This window comes from Acipenser ruthenus, chromosome 11, assembly GCF_902713425.1.
Source record: "Acipenser ruthenus chromosome 11, fAciRut3.2 maternal haplotype, whole genome shotgun sequence".
NCBI classification, from domain to species: Eukaryota; Metazoa; Chordata; class Actinopteri; order Acipenseriformes; family Acipenseridae; genus Acipenser; species Acipenser ruthenus.
The window spans coordinates 31,527,547-31,540,743 of NC_081199.1; the positions used below are offsets into that span (position 1 = coordinate 31,527,547).

Consider the following 13,197-nt stretch of genomic DNA (forward strand, 5'->3'; position numbering starts at 1 on the left):
AGTTTGACATACAGACAGATGAACAGATGGCTCCAATAAAACCAATTCTGATTCAATCAATAACGTGCTACAAAACCGTCTTTATAAGTTTAATCACAATTTGACATTGTATAGCCTACAGATAATGTAAGTGTGACAGTCAGGTACACGGGTGTACAGAAACACAGATAAGCCTCCATGTACCCCAGATTCTGATACACCCAACAACAACAACAAAAAAAAAAATGTTCCTAGCATGTTTCACCACAATTGGACCAGCTGTTGTCAAGATTCTAATGTGTGACGTAAGTAAATACGTACAGCCACATCTACTATACTTCCTTTGCCTGGGATATAAACTACATTGCGTATGTATTTGGGCAAATTGGCTTTTTATATAAAAAGGTGCTAAATGCAATTACTAATATTGGACTACATAGTCTAAACAAACTGTATTTCATCATCCATGCTAATCCTTAAATACTGTACATGGAATTACACGAAAAAGAAGAACAAGACGCTGGCTTTCATGGAGATTGTTGCTAAGACCCGGGATTCCAGTGACGTATTAGCCTGCACAGTGAAATGGTACCAAAGAACTCGAAATTGGCCCAAATTGGCTTGACTATGAAACGATGGAAACGATGTCCACACCATATATATTGCAGGTGATAATAGAGTAATAATAGGCTTGTGCTTTACATCAACACACTATAACTAAAACTCCAGCTGCCATGACAATACTCTTTTCCCCAATTGTAGAGATTGTTGGATTCTCTCCATTACAGTGCAACAAATGTTAAATACATAACTTGCTAAAATTTCTACCATGAATATTGGTATATCACTTCAGAGTAATCTCCAGCACTCAATGGGTTTCCCCACCAGGCAGACAGGATGTGCAAAAAAATGAGGAACTCATACATTTTTCACCAGAACATAAATAAAAGGTACAAAATATACGAAGTTTACATATATCTCTATCTCACCTGCAAGTCGCCTTGGATAAAGGGGTCTGCCAAATGAATAAATAAATACATAATAATAATAATAATAATAATAATAATAATAATAATAATAATAATAATAATAATAATACAATTTGAGAACAGGAATAATTTAGCTGACACATCTTTGCAAGTAAATTTAAACATCCTGCAGACTTGTCAACTGTCTTTTAATGTATTTTGGAATTTGAAAATAAAAATATTAATGTTTTATTTCATTTACTGTATTTGATGCGATTTCCAATCAACTTGATAGCTAATAATAATAGCTGAAAATGCTATTATAAACAACAGCTGTCAACATATGGAGCATATAGAACACATTCTTTAAATACAGTATGTCATGCAACCCGATTGCCAGCACTTTCCCTGGTATTCCTTGCTTCAATGACGCAACGTTCCGAGTGATAAACGTATTGCTGCGTGCCTTTCACGTTTTCACTGTTTTGACCAATAGGAGGCACGATTATGTTGATTTTCCGGTCAGGGGGCGGACCTCACCCTTTCTCTTTCAGGTTCTCTGCAAAGAGAGTACGGTGTGTATTGTTGTGCAGTATTTCTTATTTGTTCATAACTCCGGAACAAACTAGATTTCCAGGTGAAGTTAGACGTTTTCCAATGCATGATGTAACAATTCGTGTTTCCAGACGTGTGTTTGTAACGATATTATTCCATGTCGGCATTGCTGGCGGTGCAGAGATGAATGAAAGCAGCAGGCCGCACTTCCCTGTGTTGTCTGTACTGAGTTTGCCACATGGATTTCTGTCGTAGTAACAACTGATAAAATTTAATGCATCATCGTTGCTTGCTACCCGGGGTTTATGTAACAGACACCAGTCCAAGCCATGCTAATTACTGCCGTTGAATCAGTTTCAAAATGATGTAATTCATAAACGTATGTAGTAAATATAGAAAGCAGTAGGGTCAGCAGCGGATACAATTTCAGCTCCCAGCTGCCTGTACTGTAGTCTATTTTTAGTACTGCTGGTCGGGCTTCAGTTATTTCACTGTGATCCCAGTTCAGTACTGGTGCATTCCCAAATCCTAATTGTTCACAAGGAATGCATTTATCTCAAAGACTGTCTTAGTTTTCTACATACACGTGTTGACATTACTTCTGGCATGTCTCCAAAAAAGGTGAGTCCGTTTTACATGATGTACTGCACCAGCATGCAGATGCATATTCATTATTTGGTCTCTGCTGTTTCAGATGCCTCCAAAGAAAGGGGAAGAACCAAAGCCGCTTCCACTCATTGGGAGATTTGGAACCTGTTTGAAGATTGGAATTGTTGGATTGCCAAATGTTGGGTATGTCAGTACAGTATTATAGAATGTGTAAAAGTAAGCACATGAGAGGACAGAGAACAGCAGCATACACTATTACATGGTGTGGAAGTAGGTCACTCTGAGTCATTGACATACCATGTAGTTCTGTTCTTGATTATAATTGTGATCCAGATGTATTAGATTAAATTCAATCTAAAGAAAAATAACTTTAATATGGGTGAGTTGAAAGTTTATGTTATATAGGTTGAGCAACAGACAGAAATGCAGTTGTAATCTCCACTGGCTGTAGACTCTGCTACTTCAGTGAGTTATTTATACTAGATTGTAACATGAAGATACATGCTGTGTTATACTTTCATATTTTTCTATCATAATAGCCCCCAATCAGTAAATTAAATGCATATTCATCCAAATAGTGAACTTGGTTATCTATTTAAGCAATAAGATGGTACATTGGAGTGTACAAGGAGATAACAGACTCGAGAGGGAGACTCCAAGCAAACTTAATATGTTCTCTATTTATAGCTAATATTTAACGTGACTGGGGCTTTACTTCTTTTTACTCCTGTTTTTTTTTTTTTTTTAATAACTGACTTTTAAAAGTTAAAATTGTCTTTAAGTGCCACTTCCTCTCACTGAGTAAGACTTCAATTGACAGTCATTTGGCTCGGCTACAAGCTGCTTTTGCTCCCCTTCATCATTTGTTTGTCCAAACTGTACAGTATCGAATGATTTGGAATCCCAATGGAAGTGAATGATGTGAGATTCCACCATAACTATGTGTATTACATAATTTAATACAGTTGTCCAAGTTGACTTCAAGGAATATGTTATGATTTATGAGGTTATTAAAGCAAGTGAAAGTAGTTTTTTAATGTACCTTGGCATTTGAACATACTTCCTCATTCCATTGAAATCATAATGTGACCTTTCAACTGTACTGCCCCACTACTTTACACAGAGAGAGAGAGGCGCCAGTAGATTTTAAAGGTTACATTGTCACGTGATTTATGTTGTATAAGAAAATATAAATGTTCTTACTCTTTTGAAACACACCTTCACTGTAATTTACACTTGGAGAGACTGGGTTTGAAAAGCTTAATACCTCCAATGTTGCCATTTCCTTCCAGTGTTAACTCCTTGCTGGCAGGAAGGGATTTGTCAAGGATTCAAGTCAGTTGCCACAGGCTTTGGCACTGAGGATAGTTACTTCATAACTGCAGGCATTCCACCATCTCTTCCCTAAACTGTCACTGTTGTGGTACAACAGCTATAACTGCTGCCATTTCATAAGCCTTGGTTAAGTTTATTTTAGTGAATGTCACTTGTTACACATATTTTATTATATTTTATGCAGGAAATCAACATTTTTCAATGTCCTAACAAAGAGTCAGGCATCTGCAGAAAACTTTCCCTTCTGTACTATCGATCCAAACGAGAGCAGAGTGCCTGTACCTGATGAACGCTTCGATTATCTCTGTGAATACCACAAACCAGCCAGGTAACATTTATTGCTTGTAATATATGTTTGTGTGTAGCAGGTTAGGTAGCACTGGAAAAATTAACAAGTTACAGGAATTTGATGATGTAATAAATTGTAAACTCTTTAAAAGAGAATTTTTTTTTTAAAATCAGTTAATCCTATTTAAGGAATCTAAAGTTGAACTGAATAGTTGGTTTGTACTTGGTTTGTTTTAATGTGTGTAATTTATTTTTACTTTTTTAGCAAAGTCCCTGCATTTCTTAATGTGGTGGATATTGCAGGACTTGTCAAGGGAGCCCATGCAGGACAAGGTCTGGGGAATGCTTTCCTGTCACACATCAGTGCCTGTGATGCAATTTTCCATATGACACGTTAGTATACTATTTGTTTGTTACAATCCAATCATTGATGTGATGCATATCCCCAGCGACACAGAGGCAGAATAATGGAGGTGCCTATACAAATGCATGTCATCCTTACGTTTTGAGTACGTCTTGAGAACAACTCATCTATGTACCTTAGCACAAGTTCTTTAATCTACTGTAGGTGACCTAGTTCAGTGGTAGCATCTGATTGGTTGGTCTATGTTTCCAAAACCACTTGAATTTTACTCCACTTCAGTTTATGTCATCATCTATGCTCAACATAATGTGAATGTTACACATGTGAATATTTTTTGGCTGTGCTGTTTTAATGATCCTTCGCCTGGCCTTTTTTGTAATACAATACTATTCATGTGCTGTTGATTTAGGTCATGTTGACCTAAAATATTTTGGACACACTTTCTCATTTGAAGCACTAACCACCTACAAAACAGTATATTAATTGGTGCTGGATCAAACATGAGGTTTTCATGTTCGGATATTCACTCATAATTTAAATATTCGTTTGGATATTTGTTCGTTTTCAAAAAGTAATAAAATACATGATATTGCTCAATGCAGGCAGAGACAGCATAGCAGTAGGGAGGCGTGGCCCTGGTTTGTGTGCATTTATTTTACAGCAAGGCGTTACACTATATAACATGTTAAAGTGAAACAAAAAAAATATATCCCAGGAGTAAAGAGTAAAGTTGTGTTCAAGTTAAATGTTGTTTTGTTTATTCCCGGAATATATAGTACAAAAAGTTGACACTGCATTTTATTTATTTATTACTTTTTCTTTTTCATTCTTTGCCATTGCTGTTTCTTCACAGTAAACAGTGGCCATAGACATGTTTCCATAAAGTAATAACATGAGGTTTACTTGAGCCTTTTTGTAGCTGAACAAGCAAACGAGAACTGAAATTTAACTTTAAACATTTAAATGGCGTTGTAAAATGAAGGGGAAAAAACTGAATGTTTTGGTTCTCATTTATTACATTCCACATAACAGAAAGTCGCAACAAAAATATGTACAATCTATATAAAAAATCACTACATAACATTTCCAGCAAGTTGGGCACTGTTTAAGCGAGGAATTTCAGAATTAAGTGCTTGCCTTTTTTCTGTCCCATGAGATTCTGACTCACTCTAAAGCAGCACAACGCTTTTTTGACCCAGATGGCTTTCCATAGAGATCACTATGCGTGCATGCGCATAATCTGGTTTGTTTACATTTTGCTGTCTAAAACTTTTAAATAGAGACTCGAGCTGCTGTGTTGATCCTGTGTTTTTTTTTATGTATGTCAATCTCACATATCATACAGAGCTCTTTTTCACTTGCCATTTTTTAAACTGTGGCGCAACTTCTGGTGAGGCGGTAAATAAGTGCAAGGTAGTTTTGTCATTTCTAGCAAATACGAACATCTGATTCTTGTATCTGAATACTTGTCAAAAAATATTTATTCGTATATTTGGATATTTGTCCCAGCACTAATACTAATTATTATAATTTAGCTGAGTGCTTTCTATGTGAGAAGACTTTTTAAAGACGAAGTGTGCATGACTGTGGATTAAACATTTAATTCTGACTGTTGCATGATCAACAGCCATCCACATATGTGAATATGCCCTTAATGTTTGGGTCAGAATTTCAAATAGACCGGGGATTACATTTGAATTATCCTTTTAACTGCTTAGTAAATTAGTGATAATTAGTAATCTGTTATATGTCCTTGGAAGGATTTTGAAAAACCCGACTATCCTGATTTTACTGTAAATGAACAGTCTCATTTGAAATACTCACCAAAAATAAACATTGTCCTTTTTCATGAAACTTCAAGATTGAGCTTTTGTGTTGAAGCAGATACAAGCCCTCTATGAAGCAGTTTTGTAATACTGGGGAGAAAATACAATTGCAATGAGTCTTTTGGGTGTCCACTATACCTGTCTCTCTCTGTCTGCCCTGTTCGGTGGTAATTATTGGAGATGGGACAGACATCTGTTCTCTGGGACCTTATAATGAATCACTCAATCGGTGGTCTTTGAATGCTTTCTAAGTCAGAAAGTTTGGTGATGCCTTGCTTTCTCCCCTAATGGTGACATCAAATCGCAGGGTATTTCTTCAGCCCTATTCAGATGGACACTGCATTAAAACTTCCCATAGCCATTGTATAAAACCAAGAGGAGAGCATCTTTTTCATTATTGTATAAGGACAAATATTATTGAGGCTACATAATATAGTGTTTTATTTTTCATCATTGCTTTTTATAGGCAAGCAAATCCCAAGATAAAAATCTGTAAGGCATTTTGAGCAAGTGTTTTTCATAAATAGTCTTTGTTTCATGGATTTAGTTATTAAAAGGTTAAGTAAGAAGGCTTTCTTTGTTATTTCCACTTACAAGCCACCCCCTGCCTAAGATACATAAGCACACTGATTTGAGCAGAATGCTTATCACTTGTCAACCATCAGTGGCAGCATAAAAATTACTTGTAGTACTCCCTTTGCTAGAAGTTCTTTTGTGTCTCTGACATCATCTTTGTTTTACACAATTAAAGTGTTACACGCTAGAATAATTTAAATTGCAAGCGTTAAATGGCGATGGGGTCCTTTTTAAAAATAGCTGAATTTGTTTACTGATTGTGTGCAGCTATTGACTTTTCTGTGATGTGAAAAGGCTCTGATTAGTCAGACTTTTTCTTCGCGCTGGCTGTGCCACACAAATATTCAGTATTTTCTGACAATACAGTGTTTTTTTTATTTTGAGATTGACAAATATTGATGATTTTGTTGGGGACATTTTATGAACAGTGTTAATTTTTTTTTTTTTTAATATTGTACTGTTTGTAGTTTTTTTTTTGTTTGTTTTTTTTAAGTGCGTTTGCAGTGACATTTATTTATTTCAGCATTACTAGCACCATGTTAATATAATCATGTGTTTGCATACATTTTCCAGTGACAGGAAAAAAAAGTGGTGAGGGACAGGGGTTTGAATTGGTAATATACCAAAATTGTCTGTAGGACATTTAGTTTTGTCTATTTTTCACACCACAGTTGTGTGTACATAAAAGGAATTTTCTTTATTTTCAGTTTCAACTTGAAGATTCCTTTGTGGTCTCAAAACCTAAAATCTAGTAATCTTTGTATATATCAGCTAATCCTATTAAAAAAGAATGCTTTTTTAAATTCTTAACATACTGTTTTTTGAAAGGCGTAGGTGAACCCTTTGGAAAAGTAAGTAAGGTTGTCTTTGTCATCATCCCAGAATGAGTGAACTGTTTTATCTGTTATTAAATGGCACATACACACTTGAGGTGTAATGCATGATTATATGTTAGGTGAAAGAAGAAATCTATCAACCTAAGAAATGTGATTGGCTTACTGGACTATTTTTCCACTAATAAAAAGGAAGAACTTAAATTGCAGTGAAATGTCTGACCACTTGAATTATCAAAAGCAGTCATCATTGCATAAGGTGACCATATGGCTGTGTGTTCAGTGGGACAGTATGGGATAGTTCAGGCTTTACAACTCATAACCCAATGCATTCTGGTACATTTTACTAGTCTCGGGTACCATTCTTTCTTTTAAGAGAAGCAGGACTATGCTTACCAGAATGCATTCGGTTGCGAGTTGAAAAGCCTGAACTGTCCCAAACTGTCCCGCTGAACACGGAGCCATATGGTCCCCTTATCATTGCATATTTACTATTATAGCTGTGGATCATGTCTATTACACAGAACCATACCACAATGACACAAAACATTACTTTTCAGTGGAATTAAATGGTTTCACAGTATTAGTTGAATGATTAATGACATATGCTGCAAAGGCCTCACAGTGGGAGAAATAATGAAATTAACAGTTTTCTCTTGAAGTGCCTTGCTGCCCTTGGTGATCTGCAGTTATAATCTGTTCCAGGGAACAACATGCAGTCCTACCCTATGAGAATTCAAGGGCAAGTGTCCTGTGCAAAGTAGCACAGTAACATTTATATGTTCAAGGAAATGTTTCTTTAAGATACTGAAGTACACTACTAGCTAGCAGAAGAACAACTGTGGTTGGCCCAGAAATTACAAGGTGTTTTTAGGAACTGACTTTGTACCACAGCAATGATTCAGAAAATCTAGAGAGTACAAGGCTGTAGGTCATTCGTGTAGCCCAGCAAAAGGAAATTGTGACAGGTGTCAGTACTATGAAAAAACACCTCCGCATGACCAACATTCTTAACATTTATTATAGCATCATAGTTTCATCAGTTCCAAGCTTCTCAAGTTGTAGCATTCAATACAGTAGCTCTGTTGATTGTTTAAAAGTAATTTGTCGGAGGACATTTACAGTACCTCTGTATTAGAGCTTGAGGAGATTCTACACAGCAGTAATTAACTTGGGTTCAGCGATCGCCAGACCTGTGAGGTTCTTGTGCTTTATGTTTTGACCTAGGGGCAGGATTCAGTTTGGGTCAAGGCCCCCCATCACTGTTATAGAATTAGATATCCGTATTTAGCACCTTTATTTGAAATCTGTATTATAATTGCAGTTCCTGTTTGTAGCTCAATATTTTGAACCACCTATGGTATACCTTGAAAGGTTCTAATTAAAGGCTAAATAGTTTGCTACACATTATTTTGCCCCTCAGGACAAAAATATTATTTTCCCTTTTTTTTGCTTTCCCTTGTTTTACCGGGATGCTTCCATATGGTGAATATTTATATAAGAAGTCAGGCTTTTTTTTTTGGTAAAGTCCTGGTGATTCTAAAATAGTAATAACAAAAAGATATAGCAGTGTTTTATGTGTTGGGAGGCTTAGCTTGGATAAGCAAATTTATAAATAAAAACAATAGTGCTTGTTTAAAAATAATAATTGTTAAAGTAAAACAAGAAAATCTTGATTTTAGTATTATGTAGCTTTTGAGGTGAAGTATATGCATTTTTTTCATAGAAATGTGTATAGTTATTTATTTGTGTATTTCCATTGTAAATAGATTTAGTTGCAGATGTAAATATTGCATGTGCTTACAAACCTCCTGAGATCTATTATTAGTCTTAGAAATCTTGAAAACCAATTCCCTAAATACCTTGCAAAAGAGCTCCGTATATAAAAAAAAAAATACATAAATAAAAAATAAAAAATCTTTCCAGCATAGATGAGGCCCAGACTGGAAACAGTCAGGGATATTGGTGGCAATGCCAATGAACAAGTTTGAAGCGTATACTTCTCTGTTCTTTGCAGGGGACTGTTGAACTATCCAAGACTTTTCCCTCTGTCTCTCTGACTCTAATTGTGGTGGTCTTATATAGGCAGTCAAAATGCATACAGTTTCAGTTCGTACATCATTTTTTCATTTGCTGTACAGTATCACTAAGCCTGTCTTTATCCTCAGTTAAATACTGTGGTTATATTTTCTTCTGATATAATGTTTGTTCAATATCAGTAGTTGTACAATTGCGACCATAAACTCTTTCCAGAAGGGATGGAAATTGTGCATTTAAAAGCTTTGCACTGTTTTAATTTTTATTTTCTTAAGGCAATTTCTGTTTTGTTCAGAATAGGCATTGTGGGTTTTTTTTAAATCTTTTTTTATCTTCAGTATACTGTACATTGATTTCTTAAAGAGCAAGCATTATCTATCTGACAAATGTAAAATATTACTTTGCACACATCAGTAACACAAATACTTACTAAATTAGGAGGTAACTCAAATTCTTTCTCTTTGTGTTCTTGGATTGTTGACAGTTGAAGCTTGGAGTAAGTAGTCATGCGATGTAAACTGGAGGGAAGATTTGTTTACTTATTTGAAGCTTTAAATTGTTTTAAACATTAATGCTTTAACAGTGGACCATGTCGACAACTACAGTAATTGCAAGGTGACAAACCAGCTGTCCTTGTTTAGTTTCCTCTTCTCATCACCATGATTGCAGACTTCCTGACCCTCAGGGGGATGAGGCTTAGGGAATGCTTAACATTTTCTAGAGTACGTTTGATCTTTTCAACAGTGTATCGGCTTCTTTTGTGGTATTTTGGCATGAGAATCAGCCAGTACGAATATACCTAAGCCATGGATTTGTAACAGGGGTACAACTGGTTTTAAGTTTTAGATGGAAGATGCAAACTAGTAATAGTATGGGACTTTGTGTAAGTGATGTTGCAGTTCAGAGTTGTTGAAAACTGCGCATGATACCGAATCTAGGGTTTCCTTCGGGAGTTGGCGCTTGTTTTGTCTATGAATGCTCATCAGCTCTGTCTTGACAGTTTTATTAAATGGGCTATTGAAGAGTTAGAACAGCCTGTGGTGATCACTACAGATGCATTACCTTTTGTTGTTGCTGTAGCATGGCAATATATCGCCGTGTAATCAGGATACTGATAATCGGGATTGCTACTTAAATGGGATACAACTCTGGGAGACAGTTCTCTATTTATGTTGTTTAATTGGAACGTCACTTTGTTTAATTGAGATACCGTATTTTCAAATGATGAACAGAGATCGCTTTTCAGAGCAAGACAGGTCACGCAGCACAGTGCAGCAAGTATGTGAGTACACTGTGAATTGCGTTGAACCACGTTGAACTCTTGAAGAGTAGTCTCCTGCGGTTTTTCCGACTGCTGTTGCAAAGAAAGTTGGCATGTCAACATCGCAGGTACAATTTAATTTTGTTTAGGAATAAAAAAAAAGTTGTATTTTAAATGATTTATTTAACATTTCATTATAACATGATGGGATTTCATTATTTTTCTTTTCATTAAGAATAAAAAAAAGCGTGACAGGTTGTCTCGACTGCCTCTCATTTAATTGGGACAACCGCTTTTTCAGTATATTTTTCCTTCTCCCGAGGCGTCCTGATAAAGCGCTGCTGACTATGTTTATTCATCATTGTTTATCTGGGGAATTAAAAAAAAAAAAAAAAAAAAAAAAAAAAAAAAAAAAAAAAAAAAAAAAAAAAAGCTTGAATGTGCAACCTGCATTTGTGCACTCGTCAGTGTGCAGAATGTGTGTAGAGGGCAGGCTTTTCTCTAAAAACCTACTTCAGGTTGTTTGACATGCAGCAACAGTGGTACTCTAATTGAAATGAATGACTGTTTTATGGGGTTAAGGTAGTTACTTTAGATAAGGTAGTTTAAGACTAGTACTAATATGGGTCTGTTCTCATCATGGATGTCAGTCTCTTCTCATCATGGATGATTAAACTGTGAAACCAGCCGACAGTGAGTGGTTAATATAGAAGCTTTAAACTAAACTGACTAGTGTATACATTTACAGTAAACTTGACACAATTTGGAAAATCAGCCCAGTGTTCAAATTGTGTTCATTAGAATAAGTATTACACACAGCATTCATCATCAGCATTTGAGATTTATATTTGCCTTTAGCAGAAACAGATAAAATTATGTATGTTGCGTTTTCGATGCCTGTTGAAAGATGTTCATGCAGTTAAAATAAGCATTTTGATGCTGGTTGAATTAAGAGTTTTGGCAGTCTCTTCTCATCATGGATGATTAAACTAAAATGTCTGCTTGTCTTGACTTGAGATCACCGCAGCTTCAGATAACATGCTTCGTGATTGAAGGTCGAAATATTTTGAATTCTAATAGGCTGCCAAATGAATTGCCTGAAATAGACTGTAAAATTTCAAGGCTTCCTTTTCCATCTGCAGTGAAAAGAACCATTGGGAATGGCTGAGCTTGATGATCATAGAATTACTTGATGGTGATTCTAAACCCCTCAAAGAGAAGTTGCTATGGAGATCCAGTTCCAAACTGTGAAATGATTCACCTTTGAAAGGCTTGAGGGGCTGAAAACTGAACACATCATTGTTCAGGTGGCCATCGGTTAGGAAATTGCTGGTGCCTGTGCAATCAGCACTCCTACGATAGTTAAAGATCTAAAAAGGTTTGTTCTCTGAATGATGTGGGACAACAGTGATGTGCATAAGATAGCTTCTTTCAATCACAGCCTACTCAGCCCTGCTCTTAAAGTGCAGTGAAGAAAATGAAAAGGATTTTTTTTTTTTTTTTTTAAAAGCTTGTGCTGTATTCATTCTCTAGCTCAGTCACACAACAGATGTATAAATTGGAAATTTCATCCTGTGCTCTCAGAATAATTGACTTCCTCATTTTATATTTGTATGTGATGTAATAAAATAGATGTAAACATGGTAACATATACCAAGTCGTAACATACTGTATTTCAAGAATCAAAACATTTAGCCAATCGTCTCCTCAGATGGTGCTTTTCAAATTTATTTAAGATGATTACAAATAGATTGGAAGATGTAAGCTATTTATTTGTACCTCACATCAAGCTGTTACAGTTATTGATTCATGGAGTGCCTGTGTTGTTGTATTCCCTGCATTGTGATCACGGTGAATTACAGAATGTACTAGTGACTGTATTTCTAACCTCTTTATCTAATTGTATCTTCCCGTTTAAACATTTTAAGGCCAGAGCAAATATGTCTCTTGTGGATTCAAATTCAGCTCTTACGTTTGCAGTGTCTTTTACAGACCTCGGCTTAACAACTCGATCCTTAAAGACTAAGTAGCTGGGCTCAGAAAAATAGCGTTACGCGTCCCCATGTGTTGCTGCAACTATTTAAATAACGTACCTGTAATTTTTCTTTTCATTGTTAACATCCTGACAACTTGTTTCAAAGCTCTTTTCAAAATGGCTGCTCTAGTGCACAGAATAGTGATAGGATTATTGCCCACATTGTCAAACAGGTAGAACAGCAATAACAATCCATGATGTGGTATGGAACAGAAAAGCCAGAGTACTTGTAAATTGCTCTTCCTGCAGTGATTTATTTAGAGGACAGATCTCAAACTCCAGTGCACTACAGTGGCCATTTTGAAAAGAGCTTTGAAACAGATTTTAAAGTCATAAGTGTAAAAAGTTTTCAAGATGTTAACAGTGCAAAGAAGAATGACAGGTACGTTATTTAAACAGTTGTAGCAACACGTGGGGCCGTATAACGCTCTATTTTTTCGGAACCCCGCTACTTACTCTTTAAGTTAAGCTATTAGAGACCTCTAATAGAAGTACAAATCATTTTATTTTGATAACCTGCGTTACAGTGGC

General features: G+C 35.8%; 1 protein-coding gene across 3 annotated transcripts in view; it reads left to right on the forward strand.

The window, feature by feature from the left end:
• Window positions 1-1,445: 1,445 nt before the first annotated feature.
• The window catches only part of LOC117426142 (obg-like ATPase 1), a 42,370-nt gene continuing 30,618 nt past the window's right edge, over window positions 1,446-13,197 (forward strand). Inside the window, exons 1-4 of one of the 3 annotated variants that reach the window (XM_034043475.3) lie at window positions 1,446-1,522; window positions 2,197-2,294; window positions 3,631-3,774; window positions 4,000-4,127. In XM_034043475.3, the coding sequence (XP_033899366.2) occupies window positions 2,197-2,294; window positions 3,631-3,774; window positions 4,000-4,127 (370 nt within the window). In that variant the 5' untranslated portion in view covers window positions 1,446-1,522. Of the gene's footprint in view, window positions 1,585-1,998; window positions 2,124-2,196; window positions 2,295-3,630; window positions 3,775-3,999; window positions 4,128-13,197 lie in introns of those variants that run through there. The other 2 variants (XM_034043474.3, XM_059033668.1) reach the window with 2 other exon arrangements.